At 34.9% G+C, this 21,116-nt stretch overlaps 1 protein-coding gene across 3 annotated transcripts in view; it reads left to right on the top strand.

Annotated features, from left to right (window-relative positions):
• NT5C3A (5'-nucleotidase, cytosolic IIIA) overlaps positions 1 to 21,116 on the top strand; it is a 42,962-nt gene that overhangs the window by 15,110 nt on the left and 6,736 nt on the right. Inside the window, exons 1-5 of one of the 3 annotated variants that reach the window (XM_081244667.1) lie at positions 7,616 to 7,706; positions 11,291 to 11,345; positions 17,675 to 17,773; positions 19,083 to 19,152; positions 20,149 to 20,195. In XM_081244667.1, coding sequence (XP_081100793.1) covers positions 11,310 to 11,345; positions 17,675 to 17,773; positions 19,083 to 19,152; positions 20,149 to 20,195 — 252 coding nt within the window. In that variant the 5' untranslated portion in view covers positions 7,616 to 7,706; positions 11,291 to 11,309. Of the gene's footprint in view, positions 1 to 7,615; positions 7,707 to 11,290; positions 11,346 to 17,674; positions 17,774 to 19,082; positions 19,153 to 20,148; positions 20,196 to 21,116 lie in introns of those variants that run through there. The other 2 variants (XM_081244668.1, XM_081244666.1) reach the window with 2 other exon arrangements.

The raw sequence follows: 21,116 nt of genomic DNA, 5'->3' as shown, positions 1-21,116 counted from the left end.
CCCAATAGATAATTTTCATTTTACCTTCATAAATATTACTTAATATATGCCATGTCCATTTCTTCTAAAGATGTAGTAGGATTATACACACTTTCACTTTCTTTTATTTTGGGACATGTAACTTTTAAAAAATAATCTTTATTTTCTTCTAGGTATAAGATAGTATTAATTATAGAAAATTTAGAAAATACCAAAGAGTATGAAGAGAAAATATAATCACCTGTGATCCTATCATTTCTCTTTGATAACTATTACTTGAACTTTGTAATATATTTGATTCAGTCATGTCAGGTGATTATTATACTGTTGAATTTAGTTTGTTACTGGGTTGGTTTTTTTTTTCTGCTTTGTAACAAAGTGAGTCAGCTATACATATACATATATCCCCATATCTCCTCCCTCTTGCATCTCCCTCCCACCCTCCCTATCCCACCCTGTCACTGGTTTATTATTTAAAACTTTTGTTATGTGTATTCATAAGTGAAATTAGGTATCTTTTTTTGTCTCTTTTTGAAAGACATTCGTTTCAGGGTTTTATACTAGTTAGTTCATAAATGGAATTGGGTAGTTCACTTCTTTTTCTGTGTTATAGTTTACCTAGCATGGGAGCTGTTAAAGTTTGAAAGAGCTCACAAGTATAAAACCTGACCACAAAGCTTTTTGAAGGTCATTTTCTAATAAACTTATTTTTATAAGTTCTGTTCTAATGAGCACACATTCCATTGTTGGTTTTGGTTTGGTTTGGTTTATTGAAGTATAGTTGATTTACAATGTTCTGTTAGTTTCTGGTGTACAGCAAAGTGATTCAGATATATTTATTTATGGATAGATAGATAAAGATATTCTTTTTCAGATTATTTTCCATTATAGTTTATTACAAGATATTGAATATAGTTCCCTGTGCTATACAGTAGAACCTTGTTTATTTTATATGTAGTAGTTTGTCTGCTGATCCCAAACTTCTAATTTATCCCTCCCCCCCAGCCCTTTCCCCTTTGGTAACCGTACATTTGGTTTCTGTGTCACACATTCCATTATTGAATGTACTATATGTTATCAAAACTTTTCTAAGATTAAATTAATTACTTTGGTTTACTATGTTGAGTTTATTAATATTCAGAGAGGTTTTGAAAGGGTTATATTTTGTGTTTTCTTCTACTTATATACTTTAAAAACTCAAGTTATTAACCGCTGATATCATCCATATAATTTCAAATAATTCTTTGCTACAAGTTATTAGTTTATGAACTTGAATATCAGTAATTTTCTTCATTGTTTTCTTACCTTATTACTTTTTAAATGAGTTTATTTAGCATAGCAATAAGAAGGGATAGTACGTTTCTTTGTACTCTCCTTTTAGGTGTACTGGATATAATATATCAATAATAAAAGCCACTAATAACATAACTTTTTTACCATTTTTATTATAACCCATATCAAAATAGCAATCCTAAACATAACTGTTTCTTTTCAACATATAGAATGCCAACTTTATGATGTGGAATTAAAACAAAAGTTTTTCTTCTTGTTGCATTTCAGGCACAGAAATCCAGATATAATAAAATAGGAATAATTTCAGTGCTAAGCATCTTGAAAGATTAGAACATAGTACATTTGACAGTTAGGAACGACTTCCTTCATTTATGGCACTGTCTTACATCGGATTTTCATGAACTTGACCTACTTATTGCAACACAAATGTCATTTCCTCTAAAAAGAGTTTACAGAATTTATTACTTTTTAAATAAGAAAGTAAAAAGATATAGACTGTGTCCAAGAACTTCATTTGAGTTTCTGAAAATTAAGTTATTCAATCCTAGATTTTTGCGTAGAGTTTTTTTTAATGTGTACATAGCAACAAAGATGTATTTTTTTAATATATACATTTATTTATTTTCTTTATTTATTTTTGGCTGCATTGGGTCTTTGGACAAGCAGGGGCTACTCTTTGTTGCGGTGCTCACGGGCCTCCCACTGCTGTGGCCTCTCTCGTTGCGGAGCTCCGGCTCTAGAGCACAGGCTCAGCAGTTGTGGCATGTGGACTTAGTTGCTCCAAGGCATGTGGGATCCTCCCAGACCAGGGCTTGAACCCGTGTCCCCTGAATTGGCAGGCAGATTCCTAACTACTGCACCACCAGGGAAGCCCTGCATAGAGTTTTTAAGAAATGTATTGAGATTAGAACCATAGGTTTTCCTCAGTTTATATATATGTGTGTAAATTCATAAATGCAGCAATCAACTTTGCTAACAGTCACCTAATAGGATAAGTCTTTGGAATTATTTTAAATGAGAGAAAAACTTATGAGAACATCTTTACTTGCTGTTCATTTCCCCAACATATAATAATTAATTGTTTTCATCTCTGTTTTTGCTCCTTAAACATTTTAAACCATATTCATATAAACATTTATATCACCTTGTTTCAATTTTATTTTGAACAGTCACACTTTTAAAGTTAGTTGACTGTTGTCTTTTTCCGAGAAGTTTTGAGAGAAGTCAAATGCCTAGACAGGTGTTTTGCATGATTAAAAAAATGGTCTTTCTATTTACATCGTGCAACAATTAGCAGGGACAAGTTTGGCAAGAGTCCTTATAGAGAATATTACATCTCACCTCCTACTGAATTGTCTTCCGTATATGACTTTATTGTTTGGTTTGGAATAACTTCCTAGGGTGTCAAGCAAGTTCAGAATGAAGTTTAAAAATACATTCCACAGAGAAATGGTAATTGGATTATGGTAAATTAACTGTGAGTTAGTAGTTAAGTCATAGATTGGATTATTGAGAAATAACTACATACCACAGGTGTTATGTGGGATTATGAAATGATTTTTTTCATATATAACTATTAATTAATATAATACCTTTATTCCCTTTACTCCCTGCCCAAAGATTAAAGGCAAAATCAATTAATAAGTTATTAAGATTTAAACTGATAGGTTTTCTGTGGACTTTTCTGTTTTTTCATTATTTCAAAATTTTGAGAAACTTTTTTGATGGCAAAATATGAAGTGATCATTTTTAGCTTTTCAAGTTAATTGAAAATTGACGGGATCTAAAAGTTGTATCAAGTATAAATGAGTATCCCTTTCTCCATTGATAAAGACAGCCAGTTTCAGTGTTATAAGGGGAGAAAAATCTGCCAGATACTTGAGTCCTGTATGATTCTTTGCTCTTGGCATATCAGTTTCAGGTTTAGAGTTTGCATCAGGAGTGATATGAGTAATTTTTGTTTCTATGACAGTGAATAAAGAAACTCCAAGGTAACAAGGCCCAGTCATTATGTCCAGAGATGAAAGTACACTGTGCTACTAAAGAGACTGCCTTTATGACTTCTTTTATTCCTGGATCCCTTATGTCTCCTCTCAAAAAAAAAAAAAAAAGAGGATCCTAGAGCTATTTGAAACAAAGTTCATTTTCTTTCATTCAGTACTTTGCTTGTGTCCTTGTTCCTTTTCTATGGCACAGTTTCAAAACATTACTCTTATCATACACATCTTTAGCCCTCTCATGTAAGTCTTATGTTTATAATATTGCCTAGAAACAGTGCTGATAAAGTAAGAAAAAGTCTTCCAGCTCACGTATGTAAGTAACAAGTGACTTCTCCCAGACGTTAGATTCCTTACCTATAATGAAGGGGGAAGTATTATCTTTCTCTTAAGGTTTTACTGATTAAATTACACAGGCATACCTCGTTTTATTGCACTTTGCAGATATTGCTTTTTTTTTTTTACAAATTGAAGGTTTGTGGCAAACATGCATCAAGCAAGTCTATCGGGACCATTTTTCCTACAGCATTTGCTCACTTCATGTCTCTATGTCACATTTTGGTAATTCCCGCAATATTTCAAACTTTTTCATTGCTATCATATTTGTTATGGTGGTCTGTAATCAGTGTTCTTTGATGTTACTATTGCAAAAAGATTTTGACTTGCTGGAGGCTCAGGTGATCATTAGCACTTTTTAGTAATACATTATTTTTAAATTAAGGTATGAGCTTTTTTTTAGACATAGAGGGACACCCCACCAGACACACAATCCCACCCCCAGCATGTATACCCACCTACTAGATGGAATTGAAAGGCCGAAGAAGTCCCCTATATGTGGTCAGGAAACAATGCTCATATTTCCTCTCTTCTCCACTCTCCTTAGAGTAGCTGGACAGAACACTGTGAAAGCCAAAGTCATCTATCTCTTAGAGACCAAAACACCCTTCTTGATAAGAAACTAGCCATCTTGGTTTTCATGCTGTAAAGTATTTTGTTTTGTTTTAGGGTAAACTGGCTGAATTCCTTGCTTCTGTCTCTACTTTAGAAATATTGTTTAAAATAATCCATCCGTATGATGTTGACTGGTTCTGATTTTTTTTTAAACTTTCTTTTCCGATTATGGACATGATCGGTTCTACTACTGTATCATTTTTAACAAGCCATTTTTTCCCCCAAGGAACTCATTTATTTTATGAAGCTCAGAAAATAAAAATGGCCCCTTAATCCCATTACTGATACTGTCTTGCGTATTCTACTTTAGACTTTCCTGTGCTTATATAAAGATTTCTCCCCCAAAATTGGACTCTTGCTATAGATACTCTCATAACTCTTTTCACTCAATAGTAGATCATGTATATCTCAGTATATATGTAAATATTGATCTCACAGAGCAGTACTGTATAGTGATTTACAGGCATGTATTCTGAAGTCACAGAGACCTGAATTTGAATCCATTTCTGCCACTTGCCAGCTACAAGCCTTAATTTATTCACGTTTAAAATGAGGATAGGGCTTCCCTGGTGGCGCAGTGGTTGAGAGTCCGCCTGCCGATGCAGGGGACATGGGTTCGTGCCCGGGTCAGGGAAGATCCCACATGCCGCGGAGCGGCTGGGCCCATGAGCCATGGCCGCTGAGCCTGTGCGTCCGGAGCCTGTGCTCTGCAACGGGAGAGGCCACAACAGTGAGAGGCCCGCATACCGCAAAAAAAAAAAAAAAAAAAAAAAAAATGAGGATAAAAATACATACCTTCTAGTGATATGAATATGAGATGAGTTGAGATGAGATGAGGTATGTCAAGTGCTTAAAAGTATCTGGCACACAGTAAACATACAATAAATTTTAGCTACTTATAATATTCATGTTTGAGAACTGTATAATTTTTTATGTGTTTACCCCAATTTATTCACCTCTCCAGTATTAATAAACATTTAGATACTGGGCATTTAGGCTGTTTACAGTTTTCCAGTATTATAAAGCAACCCTGCAATATACACCCTTGCAACTAAATTTTTGTGTACTGTCTTATTTCCTTAGGACATAAAATTGGTGTGTCAAAGGGAATGTATATTTCTAAAGCTTTTAATAGTATTTCTAAATACCCCTCCAAAAAGGTTATGGAACTCTAACTCCAGCATTCTTTGTTGTTTTTGTTGAAGATGATTTATCTGGAGTCATGTTTCAAAGAGATATTTTTTAAATTCTTATCATTACTAACCATATTAATATATTAAAGGACAGTTAAGTCATCACATTCATGCATAATACAGAGGTGTTTTCCAAATGGATCACCTGGTTGCCCTTGAGCCTCCATTACTAGAATATAAAAGATTTTCCTCTAAGAGAAATGTTATGTTGTCAATCTTCTCATCTTATTAAGATAGCAATGCCAATTTTTAACATTTGGTAGGATACCAAGTTTGGTTAATTTGTTAGTGGCCTTTTTTAAAAGCCATTTAAAAATTTTTTGTGTTGTTTGTAATAGAGAATGCCACTTCACAAAGTTTGATTACTGGAAATGTTTTGTGGGTTTGATTTCTCTTGAGCGTAGAAGAGAGAAGGCTGATATAAAAATTTGTTTACATAAGTGTAGCATAGCCATATTTCTAATGATAAATCTTCCCAGAGCCTGTAGCATAGCTTATGTATCAGGCCCTGCCACATGGTATTAGCATATTTAATCCTACTACTCAGGTTGAAAACAAGACTGATTTTTCTTTAAAGGTTAAAAATATTTTTCTTCACAACAGTTTGCTTTCATTTCCAGCAGGAAGGGAACTTTTTTCAATTCTTTTAACCATAAAAATTAGTTTTCATTGTGTTCAGATTTTTTAGTAGATCTATGCGTGGTCTTGTTGAAATATACAGTGTAGGAAAATATGAAGAAAAACATAAAAGTCACTTTAAATCCCACTGCCCTGCAATAAAGACTGTTAACATCTTACTGACCACACTTTTATGCATCATGTTTTTTTCACGTCTTAAATGAACTAATCTTTTTAAAACTGTGAAACATACATAACAAAGTTTACCGCTTAACTGTTTTTGAGTGTACAATTCGATGGCATTAAGTACATTGACATCATTGTGAAACCACCACCACCGTCCATCTCCAGAACTCTTTTTATCTTCCAGACTGAAACTCTGTACCCGTTGAGCAATAGCTCCCCACTCTCCCCTCCTCCAGCCCCTGGCAACCACTACCTACTCTTTTTCACTTTGTATTGAAATATAATATTCACACAGAAAAGTACACATACTACAAGTACGCTGACAGCCAAAAAACACATGAGGAAGAGAGTGTTTCTAAGTGTTACTGTTGAGGTTCCTTTTTTCTTTGCAGAGCAAGTTGGCAGTGCTCTAATAGTACAGATTTACCTTCTCTTAACTGCCACATTATTTTATTTGATCATATTCTGTAGACTAACTGGTGACTACCTCAGAGCTAGCAAGCCTGTCACCCAGAGCATAATAAAGCACTGTGTAGTGATGCATCACAAGACTGTTTTTGCATAGAGCTTATTAGCCAAGGCTTTTGGAACCGCCCTCAGCTGCACCTTGTGCTATATTAGTACTCCTCAGACAGGAAGAATTTTCTTTTGCTGCGGTAGCTTGTCCGGTTACCTTCAGGGTAAGTGTGTACAGTTCATGTAAAAATAAGTTTCTCTTGTTTAACTTTATCTGATTCTATTTGATTCTGTATCTTATTGAAATTTTAGGCATTTAAGCATCCAAATTAAGGAAATAAAAACAGAATGATCCTGTATAATGTAAAACTTCTTTATAGTTTGCAAAGATATGAATATGTAAAACTTTGCAGTGTCTTGAGTCTCAGAAATTATAATTTGTAGGATCTAATTTTAAGAGCTTATTGTTTAAAAAAAAGAGCTTATTGTTTCACACATAGTTGTAAAGGAAAAGCAAAGTACCCTCAGAAATCTCTTTTCACGGGGAAAAAAGATCCAATTTTGTTGTTCATTAGTTGTTGTGTGACTCAGTTTTGCTGATAGCCACATGCTTTTTGTACCTAGGGTTAGGAACTATTTATTATGGCTAGTAATAAAGATAATTAATTTTTATTTTGTGCCCATAAGCCTTATCCAGGATATCTTGGAGTGGGTTTATACTGGTATGTTTTATAAATTAATAAAAGCTGGATTGCTGTCTGTAAGGATTAATAACACATTGTATATTGAAAATTAAGATTCAAACATATATATCATCATAATAGCCTAGAACGTTGTAGTTAACTTAGATTTAAATACTTGAATTTACCTTATTTTTTATAGTTAGCTAATGCAGAAGACCATTTCCTAAAGTAGTTTACTTGGTTTTTATTGGCAGCCTATATCCAAGCCCTGCATCTCTGGATACTGCTTACTACCTCTGCTGTTGTTCTAGGACATATTCAAGGACAGAGGAGCTCAGAGTACTCTAAGGGTAATCAGTATAAATTATCTACTTTCTATGTGCCTTGGTTTACTCATCTTGAAAAACACTATTAGCTATTAGGTTAGTGGAGGTGGGGAGGATAGATGAATAAATTCTAAGCTTTGAAATTGTGTATTTTCATAAGTATCTACAAAATTCTGACTGAGAAGCCACATTTTACTATTTAAGAAAATTGGTATAAATTGCCAATTTTTAAATAACTGGCCTTTGAAATCTATTTTCTTTTCTTCTACCACCTTCTCTTACCCTCCCACCTTTTGCTATTCAGTTTCATTTTGTTTTATCTCTGTATCAAGAGAAAGTTTCATTTTCCAGTTTGTGTATTTTTTTTTCACTGCTGCCTTGAAAATATAATTAGGGAGAATTCTTTAAATGCCCCCAAGAAATTGATTTTATAATGTTATACAAATAAGGAACTTATAGTTTGATTTTCCATGTGCTAATCACCCTAAAAAAGTGTCATTATTAAAACCCAAGCTTAGGACAAGTAATATATGTTGCTGGAGATGTGCAGTAAGATATTTAGGACTGTTGCTGATACACTGTCCATACTGTAGTAATGCATACCTTTTCTTATGTAAGTAGTGTACAGTTTACCATTAAAAATTTCATTAATTTATTGTGTAATTTAAATGTTTCTAAAAGTATCAAGCTTAAAGCAGAATCACAACTTTTTAAGCTAAGAATATCAATGAATTTAATCTTTTTTCACTTTCCCATAAGACAGTCAAGTGGGCCTTTAAAAGTATTCAATTTGCATTCAAATAGATACTTTAAAACTTGTATAAAGGCAAGTAAAATTTTTTCATGTAGATATAGAAATTTTGAGTCATTTTGATTTGTAAATAACTTAAAGGTGTAAAGAGAATCATCTCAGAATGAAATACCACGATAGCTAAAACTTTCAGTTATCAGGTTTGTGCTATGCAAGTGAAGTTCTTCTTATCTCTTGCTTCAGTCTTCAGCTTTGTCCTACATGTTCCTTGTAATGAACACTGTTACAGTAGAGACCTTAACCTCACAGTGAAAGAACACAAAGTAATTATTTTCCAGTTTCCACATTTTCCAGTCCACATTTAAAGGTTCCAAATACTTAAAACTTCAGAACTTTCTTAGTAGAGAGTTCATAGTTCAAGGGTAATATTTTCTGTTTTTGAACATGTCTTCTACACATGATGTGTTTTTTTCAGCAACTCTTCTCTTGAAGCATCTGCAACAGATGACTGCTGGCAAAGTAAGCCAGAAGTTTATATACCAAGTATAGGTTTACAAGCCTATTGGTTTAAAAATATCCTGCCCTAATTTTCAATGTCTTCCTTAGAATAGCGCCAGAATGCTGACATTTATACCTTAGTCTTTACACTTCTATAATGATAGTGATTTTTCTATTAGGACTGCAGTATCACTTCATGTGAGATTATCTTTGAGTAAGGATAAATTCTGGTCAGATTGCCAGTGAGGATTAGGAAGAATGAAATATCGTCTTTGAAATTTGCAGAGTATCTAGTAAACTATTAGGTCTACTTATTAAAAATAATGTCCTAAAGTTGGCCATTAGCAAATTTCTGATCACTCTTTGTTTTCATTTGTATAAATAAAATAATGAAGAGACCATGAGAAAGATGATTAACTCCTTTGCCTACTAACACTAGCTTTTTTTTTTTTTTCCTTCTTCTTTCCTTTTCTACTAAACATGAATGAATGGTCCAAAAAGAGCCATACTTGGGGGCGGAGAGTGGAGAGGAATTGGTCTACTTGGCTATGTGTAACAAAAGACTTTAGATTCCCAGATATTAAAATGTATTCTTCACACTTGAATTATTTTCCTTTGAGCTTTTCAAATGTTTCAGAGTATGTGATATTTTTGTAAACTCCACTGTACTTTTTCACATCCTCCTTCCTCTTTTTCAAGCTAATAAAATGGTTTTATTTAAATAGTGCCTTCTGAGAAATCTAGAAATCCTTTTCAGATATTAAATATTGAAGAAAAGCCATAAGCATTTAATATTTTACGCTTTGGATTCTATAAATGAAGAAACCGACTTGCCAGGCAGTTTTGATGACAGTATTTTTCAGATGTGAAAAAATGGAGGTATCTTACTATTTGGAAATACTGTTTATTCAACGCTAAGATACCATCAGTTATAAAATCATCAACTTACTAATAGCCTTTCTGAGAGGGGTGGGAAATACTTTTTTAAGTAAGGTATTTCCCAATTTTATATATGTACTTTAAGTGGAAGGGGGGATGGATTTTAGAATTTGGGAATTTTTTTTATGTTGCTACACACATTTTAATTATAAAGAACACAGATCTAATGTTCAACTTATATTACTAGAGTGTAAGAAAAAGTCAGTTTTTCCCTCTCAACTAACTTACCCTTTTTTTTTTTTTTTTTTTTTTTTGCGGCACGCGGGCCTCTCACTGCTGTGGCCTCTTCCGTTGCGGAGCACAGGCTCCAGACGCGCAGGCTCAGCGGCTATGGCTCACGGGCCCAGCCGCTCTGCGGCACATGGGATCTTCCCCGACCAGCGCACGAACCCACGTCCCCTGCATCGGCAGGCGGACTTTCAACCACTGCGCCACCAGGGAAGCCCTAACTTACCCTTTTTAAACAGTGCTTTTATTGTAAAATTTTGCTTACCTGGAATAAAGTAAAAGTAAAGTCATTGGACTTCCCTGGTGGCGCAGTGGTTGAGAGTCCGCCTGCCGATGCAGGGGACACGGGTTCGTGCCCTAGTCCGGGAAGATCCCACACGCCACGGAGCGGCTGGGCCGGTGAGCCATAGCCGCTGAGCCTGCGCGTCCGGAGCCTGTGCTCCGCAACGGGACAGGCCACAACAGTGAGAGGCCCGCGTACCGCAAAAAAAAAAAAAAAAAAAGTAAAGTCATTGAGAAACAAAAATAAATAATTTTCCCTAAGATTTATACTGCAAAAATGAAACTTAGTATAATGATAGGGTATTTTTAAAACTTCTTTTGGGTTAACAAATAGATGCATATAAATTTCACCCAAAACCCTTAAATGATCAGTTACATACCTATTTTGTGCCAGACACTATGCTAGATTCAAACACAAGTCAGATCTTAGTCACATCATTTCACAAAATTAAAGATTTTAATATGAGAAAATTGAAGAATAAATTTGACTTGTGTGGATTATGCTTGTCCTTACATTTTTATTCAGTAATAATAATGCATAATTTTCCCACAGACTTCACCCTTACATGTAGAGATGTTGATAAAGTGCTCTTGCAATAAAGCATTTTCTTGCAAATATATACTTTACTTTAATTCTATTCAAATCTTATTAACACCATATAAATTTTTATAGGAGAGCTGCAACTTCTCCATACACAATTTTAACCCAAAACTTTGTGAGATAGAGTAAAATCTTTGCTGAGCTTCTTAGGAAAGAAAAAAAAAATGCCTTCAGTAACTCGGTATTTCGATCAAACCAAAAGCACCTTCTGGGTATGTCATTAACATAAAGGAAGAGACTAAAATGTATGTATGTCACATGTACTTTTTTTCTCTCTCTTTCACTGTGACATCACCTGGGAAAATCCAGAAGATTGGATAACCAAGAAATGCCTAATCAAGATTCTGCTGTACATGTGAAAATGGTGGGTATTTGAATATTTCCAGTTCCATTTATTAATGGTGAATCTTCACCACTTTTACCTCTGTCTCTAACCAGATAATTAATTATGGGACTGTAACTGTATACAGATCTTTCTTCCCAATGTTAGACACATAGTAGAACTTCGAATGTTTGTTGAATTGAATTTCTTTGGAATTCTTTTTGCTTGAAATATGATGTGCGTTAAAGTGTTTCTCGGCGTATAAAATGATTACCCCGTTCCTTTTTGTGCTAAATTTTCCTTGCTCAGCAACAGCACACTTAAATCATACAACATGAGATCTTTTATCTTAGGCCTCTGAATTAAAATGACCAGCATTTAAGAATTTTTAAAAACTTCTTGAACAGCAGTACAGTAGCTCTCATTGCATTATAGAAATTAGGATGAAGTAGGGAAAATATAGGCTTTGGCATCAGAACTGGCTTCAGATCTTAACTCAGTCCTTGATAGCTGTGATACCCTTGAATGAAGGCAACCATCTCACCTTTAAGAAATGGGTGTGAAAGCACCAACCTTGTGTTGTTTTCATTCATATCTTTTCCCAGCTTTATTAAGATATAATTGACAAATAAAATTACAAGATATTTAAAGTGTACAGTGTGATGATTTGATATGCATATACATTGTGAAAGTTTACCCCATCTGGTTAACACATCCATGACCTCACAAATTTACCTTTTTTTTTTGTTTGTTTGAGAACATTTGAGTTCTACTCTCTTAGTAAATTTCAATTTTGTGATAGTGTTAAACATTATGATCACCATGTTATACATTATATCCTCAGACCTTATTCATCTTATAATTGAAATGTTCTTATACATATTTAATGAAAAAGAATGTATAAAGTACCTCATAGCACATAGTAAGCACTCAGTGAATGTGAATCTCCTATATTATGTTAGTAAGTGTTTTAGCTCTGTAAGTAGCATTTATTTGTATGTGTGGGGAAAATTATGTCCATCCTCCTTATTCAAAAAAATTTTTAAAATCACAGTTTCTGTCTTTTAAAGAGAACAACTGCCCCATGATCTCTTTCGTATTTTCTCTTTCTGTCCTTTTTGTTGTTCTTCCTCTTCTCTATTTTTTCATCCTTTTTCTTTCTAGTTTTCTTTTTCTGGTTTGAGCCTATAAACCAGAACTTAGCATGCAAACAGCTTTGTGTCACAATTAGTAAATCTCTCGTTTAACTTTCCTCACCCAATATGTGATGGGAGGTTAAAGTTGACTCAAAGTGCTGATTAAGCTTGTCATCAGTATACTTAGAGCTGTTAGGATAAAGCATATGAAATTGCTGATTTTTTTAATACATCAAATATAGTCCAATATTGGCAGTTTTGTATGGTTCAGCCTAATACTTGGACATGATCTTTGCATCCATTGCATGATTGACATTTGATTCATTGGTACTGAGCATGAACATCACTGAATTAAATCATTCTAAACTCATTTTCTTGCTTGAGTTGATTTTCTTTTTCTTTTTCTTTTTTTAACCAAAATGAATACAAGAGACATAGGAAAGTCTTACCATATAATTTGTTGTTACCTGGATCCTAGAACCTTCTAACATGTGTCTCCTTTAGAAGCAAGTAGCAATGTAGTTAACCCACAATAACACTATTGAAGGAAAACAAGCCAAAAGATGATATATACTTAAATACTTTTTACTATCATTGCGTGAATTTACACAATTTTTACCTTGGGTTTGCTTTTCTAAAAACATTGATACATCTTTTATGTTGATATCTCCTTAGGATGTTATTCTTAACTTCTCATGATCTGAGTCCAAATCTCTCCTTCCAGATTTTACACACACTCACACTCTTCTCCATGTACACTTAAGTTCTAGAAAAACAGAGCTATTTATCTTTTTCCCACATTAGACCCTGTACTTTGACCCCTCCCCAGTCTCAGCATACCCAAATCCTGCTTCACTCTGAAATCCTAGCTCCATTGGCCCTCCCTCCTTTGACCCCAGCAGAAGTAATCTCAATTTCTTCTGTTTCTCTGGTATTGTACTTGGACATCTGGGCAATGTATTAGTTATTTGGGTTCCTGTATTATAATCCATGTTAGAGAACATACATTTGAGTATAAGATGTATATCTTACTAAAACTTCTGTATCTTTTACAGAGCTGCTTAACAGAATGCCTTACAGTTAAAGACTATATGGTAAATGAAGGAAAGAATTTGGCCTACACTCCCTTAATGTGGAGACAGGCCAGATACGTGGTAGGCAGGAGAGATGGCTATCAATAAAATTTAGCAGTGCATAATCTTCAAAGTAAATCATAGAATCATCCAGGTACGTGAGTGAGTAAATGTACCAGTCTGAATAGGTGGTTTTAAAAATCTATACTTTTTATGTCATCACATAAAAATTGTAGTGCCCACTCCTTTGTACCAGTAATGAAGACTTTTGCTTGTACCATATCTGAACATTGGAAAACAAAGAAAAAATATTTTCCCTGAGAGCTTCAGACAAAGATTCTTAAGTAATTCAAACTAATTTTGATGTGGCCATGTTTAGAAAAATACAGGTAGACATCCTTAGGACAATTTTGTGACTACCATGCAGATATTCATTTTTATCATCTCAGTGTATCCACAAGATAATATCAAACACTCTAATATTGCTATAAGGTTGTGAACAAAACTATATAACTTTGCAATCAATTTCTTTAGAAATCATGCATTCTGAATATGTAAGTAGACTAATAATTAGGAATTCATTTAATCTGTACAAATACAGTATATTAAAGATCAGCCAGAATAAGTATATTTTAGGTTTTCCATAGTTATCTTTAGCATTGCTTCAGATTAGGCTCCAGTCAACCAGAATACCCTGATTCTTGTCAGGAAAGCTTCGCTCCCTCCCTAACATTTTATATTATGGCCTTAGAAAATGCATTTGTTTTCTTTTGCTCACAAATGATGGAAATTTTTAGCCCCTTATTTTTCATAAAATTGTATTATCAAATTGGAAAGTTTTCGAAAAATTTAAAATAACTTGCCCTTCAAATTTCAAGTATCATTATTTTATGTACCACCAAAGAGGAAGGTGTATTTTGTCCAAGAGGAATATGAGGAAGGGATTTGAGGAGGTAACAAAAGTATGTGACATATGATGAAGTGCATACACCTGCGGTGTGCTTCGTAATGTTCTGATACTCTGATATTCATTGACACATTTCATACATAAAATTGTATTTCTTAGGCTGTATTCTAAAATATTTGAGTAAAATGTCCAATATCTCAAGTTCCTGAGACGTATTTATCATATACTTTAGTAATATTGTATGTGTATCGTGGAAAGGGGTGTGTGTGGTGTATTACCATATAGTCCAAGGCAAGTATAATTATAATTTTTTTATTTCTTACGCCGGTGTCCTCCATCCTGTCGTGTTCTCTAGAGAAAGTAGCTGCCCTTCCATCTGTTTTCATCACTGGTATTTCACCCTAGTACTGTTGGAGTATTTGCTACTCATTTATCTGAAAATGAATGGTTATATTTTGTGCAGAAGCAGAGATATGAATGCCTCTAGCCGCTGGTTCTCTTTATTTTCACTGTCAAATAAACCAATCTAATAGTTGTTTAGCCTAGCAGAAACCAGCCTACTTTGAAGTCCTGTTTAAACATGGCTTCTTAAAATTAAATGTAATATGTGACTTGCTTGAGGCAGGACATCTTCCTCAGTATCGACACACTGAACCAAATGTCTAATTTTCTTGGCGAAAATACAGTAGATGACATATACCCTCTATTGCTTTCATCAACGGGTTAGTTATCGAATCAAGCATATGCTGGTTGTTATGCATCTGCCAGTTAAGGCAGAAGTAAGAGCAGAATTTAGTTAGGGGGTCATTTACTAACTAAGGTATTTGTAAGGGAACAACAGAAGTGATATTCCAAAACAGCAGTGATTCCTAAAACTCAACAAGAGAACAGTATAAGCATCATATCATCATATCTCTAGCTTCTCGTGTCTGACACAAAGTAGACACATGGTAAGTATTTATAAAACAAGTGAATGGATATTAATGAAAGAAAGGAATGTAGGGACAAATGCCTATTGGTTTTTCTCATCTATTAAAAAATCACAATAAAATAGTGATTTATTTAGATGATTTAAATAACCTTTATTCTTTTGAAACCATTTAAAGTCCATTTAAACTAAAAAGATCACTGTATGAAGGTTAGTTGCATTGCAGGTTATCCTATCCTATTTAAATACGGCTTTTTAAAATTAAGTGTATTATATAAGTCCAGGTCTTTCATTCATGAAGAAAAATTTAATGTTCCCACTTCTCTTTCCTGTACACTCTGTATTCATCCTCCAGTCTTAGGAAAACATTTTAGCTTTTTTCTGATTTTCTAATTTTGTCCATTATGTAGCGACAATATGGGACCTAATAGACTGAACTGGTCAGACTCTCTTGTAGCAGAGATACAAGGTCTGGGGAATTTTTCATAACTGTGTCCATAACACACATGAAATATGTTAATATTGGTGATAACACACCCATAATAATAGGATATAAAGTAAATAAATATTATCTGATACAAACCACTATAGAATCTTGATTTAAGGTTCAGTTATTTTCTTTTTATACTGTGAGCTGACTATTAAATGATTCATAGTTTCCTTCTCCCAGTCTTCTTGTACAGCTGTAAGAGCACTGTGCTGGTGCTGACTTTACTCTGATCAAACTCTGATCAATTTCATTGTCTCTGTGATATGGTAGAAAAGAGAAACAATATTTATATAACATTAAATTGTTGAGCAAAACTAAAGCCTGCATAAACCAGCCTAGTGGCAGCTTCTAAGCCCAGGTGGTCTAATACCTAGTAGGGTCTTAACTTGAAATAAATCCATTGTAAAATTTATGCCAAGAACAATGTAGTTTTGGGGGATATAGTACAATAAAGAAGCAAATGGGCCTCCCTGGTGGCGCAGTGGTTGAGAGTCCGCCTGCCGATGCAGGGGATACGGGTTCGTGCCCCGGTCTGGGAGGATCCCATGTGCCGCGGAGCGGCTGGGCCCGTGAGCCATGGCCGCTGGGCCTGCGCGTCCGGAGCCTGTGCTCCGCAACGGGAGAGGCCACAAGAGTGAGAGGCCCGCATACCGCAAAAAGAAAAAAAAAAAAAAGAAGCAAAGATCTTGAAGCAGCTTTTCAAATTAAATACACTAATATTAATTTCAAAAAGCCAGATGCAAGGACTTCCCTGGTGGTGCAGTTGTTAAGAATCCACCTGCCAGTGCAGGGGACACAGGTTCAAGCCCTGGTCCAGGGAGATTCCCACATGCTGCGGAGCAAACTAAGCCCGTGTGCCACAACTACGGAGCCTGCGCTCTAGAGCCCGCAAGCCACAACTACTGAGCCCACGTGCCACAACTACTGAAGCCTACGTGCCTAGAGCCTGTGCTCCGCAACAAGAGAAGCCACCGCAATGAGAAGCCCGTGCACCGCATTGATGAATAGCCCCCGCTCACCTCAACTAGAGAAAGCTCGCACACAGCAATGAAGACCCAACACAGCCAAAAATAAATTAATTAATTAATTAATTTAAAAAAAAAGTACTGTTAAAACTACGGCATGTATGTATGTATGTATGTATGTATTTATTTATTTATTTTTGCGGTATGCGGGCCTCTCACTGTTGTGGCCTCTCCCGTTGCGGAGCACAGGCTCCAGACGTGCAGACTCAGCGGCCATGGCTCATGGGCCCAACCACTCCGCGGCATGTGGGATCTTCCCGGACCGAGGCACGAACCCGTGTCCCCTGCATTGGCAGGCGGACTCTCAACCACTGTGCCACCAGGGAAGCCCCGGTACTTACTTTAAAAAAAAATAAGCCAGGTGCAAAAGTGTGTAATGAGAATGAGATAAATTATGTGCATATACATGTATGATTGCAATCATAAAAATGAAAATAATGGAAAATTGATTAAAATGTTTGCTTGTTTATCTTTGGGCAGTAGAATTACAGGCAATTTTTATTTCTTTTTTATACTTCGGTTTTTTTCTGTGGTAAACATGCATGACTTTTATAATTAGAAAAGTTGCATTTTCTGATAATATATTACAAATGTAGTTTTGCCTGAATCTTCTAGATGGAAACTACTGATGTGCTTTAAAATTTTTTGTATAAATAAATGGCAACTTGATATGGTGGTTTGCTTTTTTAAAAATAATGCCCCAACATTTACGTCTTTAAAGAATATAAGCTTTTTATATTATTCTGCTTAGTATCAAAGGAACCTGGGGAAAAAGGAATTAAAAATAGTTAATTAATTTCTTTGATTTTTAGATGCCAGAATTCCAGAAAAATTCAGTTCGCATCAAGAACCCTACAAGAGTAGAAGAAATTATCTGTGGTCTTATCAAAGGAGGAGCTGCCAAACTTCAGGTGAATAATTATCAAGAAGCCTTAAGTATTAAACCTTTATTTTCGTGTTCAAGCAGACACATTCATCCTATGTGTTGCTACAATCTAAGTAAACAAAGTTTAGATAGCAAGCTTCGCCTATCCTTTTGGAATGTAAAATCTAAGAGATATATCTAGAATTGGTCTAAAATATGCAGAATGACCCACTGGAAACAAACAAAATTAGTAGCCTTGAGATAAATTTAGCTTTTCTTTAATATTAAGTGCTAAGCTAACAGTGCTGTGCATAAGTATTAAACCATCTTAAGTAAAATATTAATGTTAATAATATATTCTTTAAAATGTGTACAGTTTCAAGTTGTTCTTTTAATTTAATTAATCATAGTAGCTCAGGACTTTCCTGGTGGCACAGTGGTTAAGAATCTGCCTGCCAATGCAGGGGACACAGGTTCGAGCTCTGGTCCAGGAAGATCCCACATGCTGCAGAGCAGCTAAGCCCGTGCGCCACAACTACTGAGCCCGCGCACCACAACTACTCAAGTCTGCACGCCCTAGAGCCCGTGCTACACAACAAGAGAAGTCACTGCAATGAGGAGGCCGCGCACCACAATGAAGAGTATCCCACGTGCCGCAACTAGAGAAAGCCTGCGTGCAGCAATGAAGACCCACTGCAGCCAAAAAAATTTTTTTAATAAATCATAGTAGTTCAAAGTAAGATGTAACTTTATTAGGAGATAGATAACTTTTTTTTTAATTCTTTCCTTTTTTTTAAAGGAATGTTTTACATGTAAATTAAATCAACAGTCTGGATATTCAGTAAAAACTTATTCCTTTTTTTAAACATTTCTGAAAAAATATTTAGCCCAGTCTCCTAAGTTTCAAGAGTTGGTAAACTGCTGCTACGTATCATTCATTCATTGGTAGAGTTTACCTAGATAGACAAGTTAACTCAAGAAGGTAACAATTTCAGTAACGAAAAGCTTCATATAGTTTGCTTCCACTGCATTTTTGTACATTGGCCAAGTAGGTTGAAATCGTGCAATGTTTTATTGCTGTCAGGAATAGTAACCATATTACCTGCAATTGCAAATTCCTATACCGATTAGTCAGATTTTATTTGGCAACAGTGCTGGGGCACTTAAGGTTCACCTGTAGTTAAGGAAATTCTCAGGACTTGATATATGAACTGCATTAGAAATCTCAGTGTAGACCGAATAACCTACGGTGGAGGGCAGGAACGGAACACAGTCTTATGCCTCTAGGAAATGTGCATTAAGTGTCTGGCCTTGGTGGCTGTAATTTCATAATGCCTTTTTCCCTTTTCTTACAGATAATAACAGACTTTGATATGACACTGAGTCGATTTTCCTACAGAGGGAAAAGATGCCCATCATGTCATAGTAAGTGTGGCATTCATAAACAAATTTATGAAATTAATCATTATTTTAAGTTCCTTTTCTACCTGTATTATATATGAGATTGCTTGGGGTTTTTTCTTCTTCTTGGACATTGAAAGTGAGGGAGCCTTATTATTTTATTATTAGATTTTTAGTATTTGTTTTCCCCATGTTACATAAATGGCTATTTTCCTGTATGGTTTTGGTTGCAAGAAGAATGAAGACTTCTGAAATTTTTCTCCCAAATGTGGTCTACTTATTATTCAGTAAATATTTAAATGAATTTAAACTTTGAATTAGGCTAAAGAAACAGATTTATCAAATGCTTTGTGTTTTCTAGGCATGTTACTAAATTTTTGTGTCATTGATAAACTAAGTAAAAGAGTGAGTTACTAAATAAATATCCAGTTTAAATCTGTTGCTAGGATAATATACCTTTTTTGGTTTCCAAACTTGGCAGTGAGTTTTTAAAATAATACTCTTTAACCTGATATAAGCCCTCTCACTAACTGTTGGAACATGTAATTTGACAAATCATTGATAATTTATTTTTAAAAACTACTAAAAATTGTACCCTTTGGCCCAGTAATTCCTCTCTGGAGAATTTCTAATCAAGTAATCCCAAATATAGGAAAAAAGCTTTAGATCCAAGGTTTAGATTTTAAAACCATTAGATTCTTTAGGAATGCCATGTGAATTACAGCACTAACACCAAAAGTTGTAATGACCATGCTACTTGACTTGGCATTTAAGTTAAAAGTAATAAGTTATTTCTAGAACTAGTAGCATCAGAGAATTTCTTTTCTTTTTTTAAATTTATTTTTTAATTGAAGTATAGTTGATTTACAATGTTTAGTTAATTTCTGTTGTACAGCAAAGTGACTCAGTTATACATATATATACATTCTTTTTTATATTATTTTCCATTATGGTTTTTCCCAGGATATTAAATATAGTTCAGAGTATTTTTTTAATGCCTAGTTTGCTTTCTTTCTTTAGATGTCATTGACAACTGTAAGCTAATTACAGATGAATGTCGAGAAAAGGTAAACACTAACTATAATCCAGAGTTACTCAAAAACTTCATTACCCTTTTTGCTTAGAGTTTTTTCAGGTTCATTCATACAAACAAGAATGGTTTCAAAGTGCTTATAGCCATATCTGATGCATAGTAAACACTCAATAGATCTTAGGTTTATTGTATGGACTATATGCTCCCAACTTATTTTAATGAAAAACTTAACAGTAACTTTTTAACAATAACAATAAAACTTACATGAGAAACTTTGAATAGATTACCAAAATATTCTGGTGTCCTTACGTTAACTGGAGAATTAAAACAAAAATACTGTGATGGGAATTCCCTGGCCGTCCAGTGGTTGGGATTCCGAGCTTCCAATGCAGGGGGCACAGGTTCGATCTCTGGTCGGGGAACTGAGATCCCACAAGCCTTGCAGCCAAAAAAAGTACTGTGGTTTTATGTATTTTGTCCCCTTAAATTGATCAGGAAACTGGCTCAGTTCTCTACTTCCTTGAGTAAGTGTCTATCTGTGTCTGTTTTAACAAATAAGACTCCAAATATGAATCAAATGGAATACTTTCATAGGAGAACAAGAGTTTTTTGGTAGTGATAATTTGATTACTGGTTTCACTGAATTACTGACCTGAAAGTACTTTAAAAAAGCAAGGTAACTTTTTTTTAAAATTTATTTTATTTATTTATTTTTGTCTATGTTGGGTCTTAGCTGCTGCACGCAGGCTTTCTCTAGTTGCGGCGAGCAGGGGCTACTCTTTGTTGTGGTGCGCGGGCTTCTCATTGAGGTGGCTTCTCTTGTTGCAGAGCACAGGCTCTAGGCACATGGACTTAAGTAGCTGTGGCACACGGGCTCAGTAGTTGTGGCCCATGAGCTCTAGAGTACAGTCTCAGTAGTTGTGGCGCACGGGCTTAGTTGCTCCGCGATGTGTGG

This window comes from Mesoplodon bidens (genome assembly GCF_964165515.1).
Source record: "Mesoplodon bidens genome assembly, chromosome: 9".
NCBI classification, from domain to species: Eukaryota; Metazoa; Chordata; class Mammalia; order Artiodactyla; family Ziphiidae; genus Mesoplodon; species Mesoplodon bidens.
The sequence above is the reverse complement of the archived record's forward strand: the minus strand, read 5'-3'. Positions and strand labels throughout refer to the sequence as shown.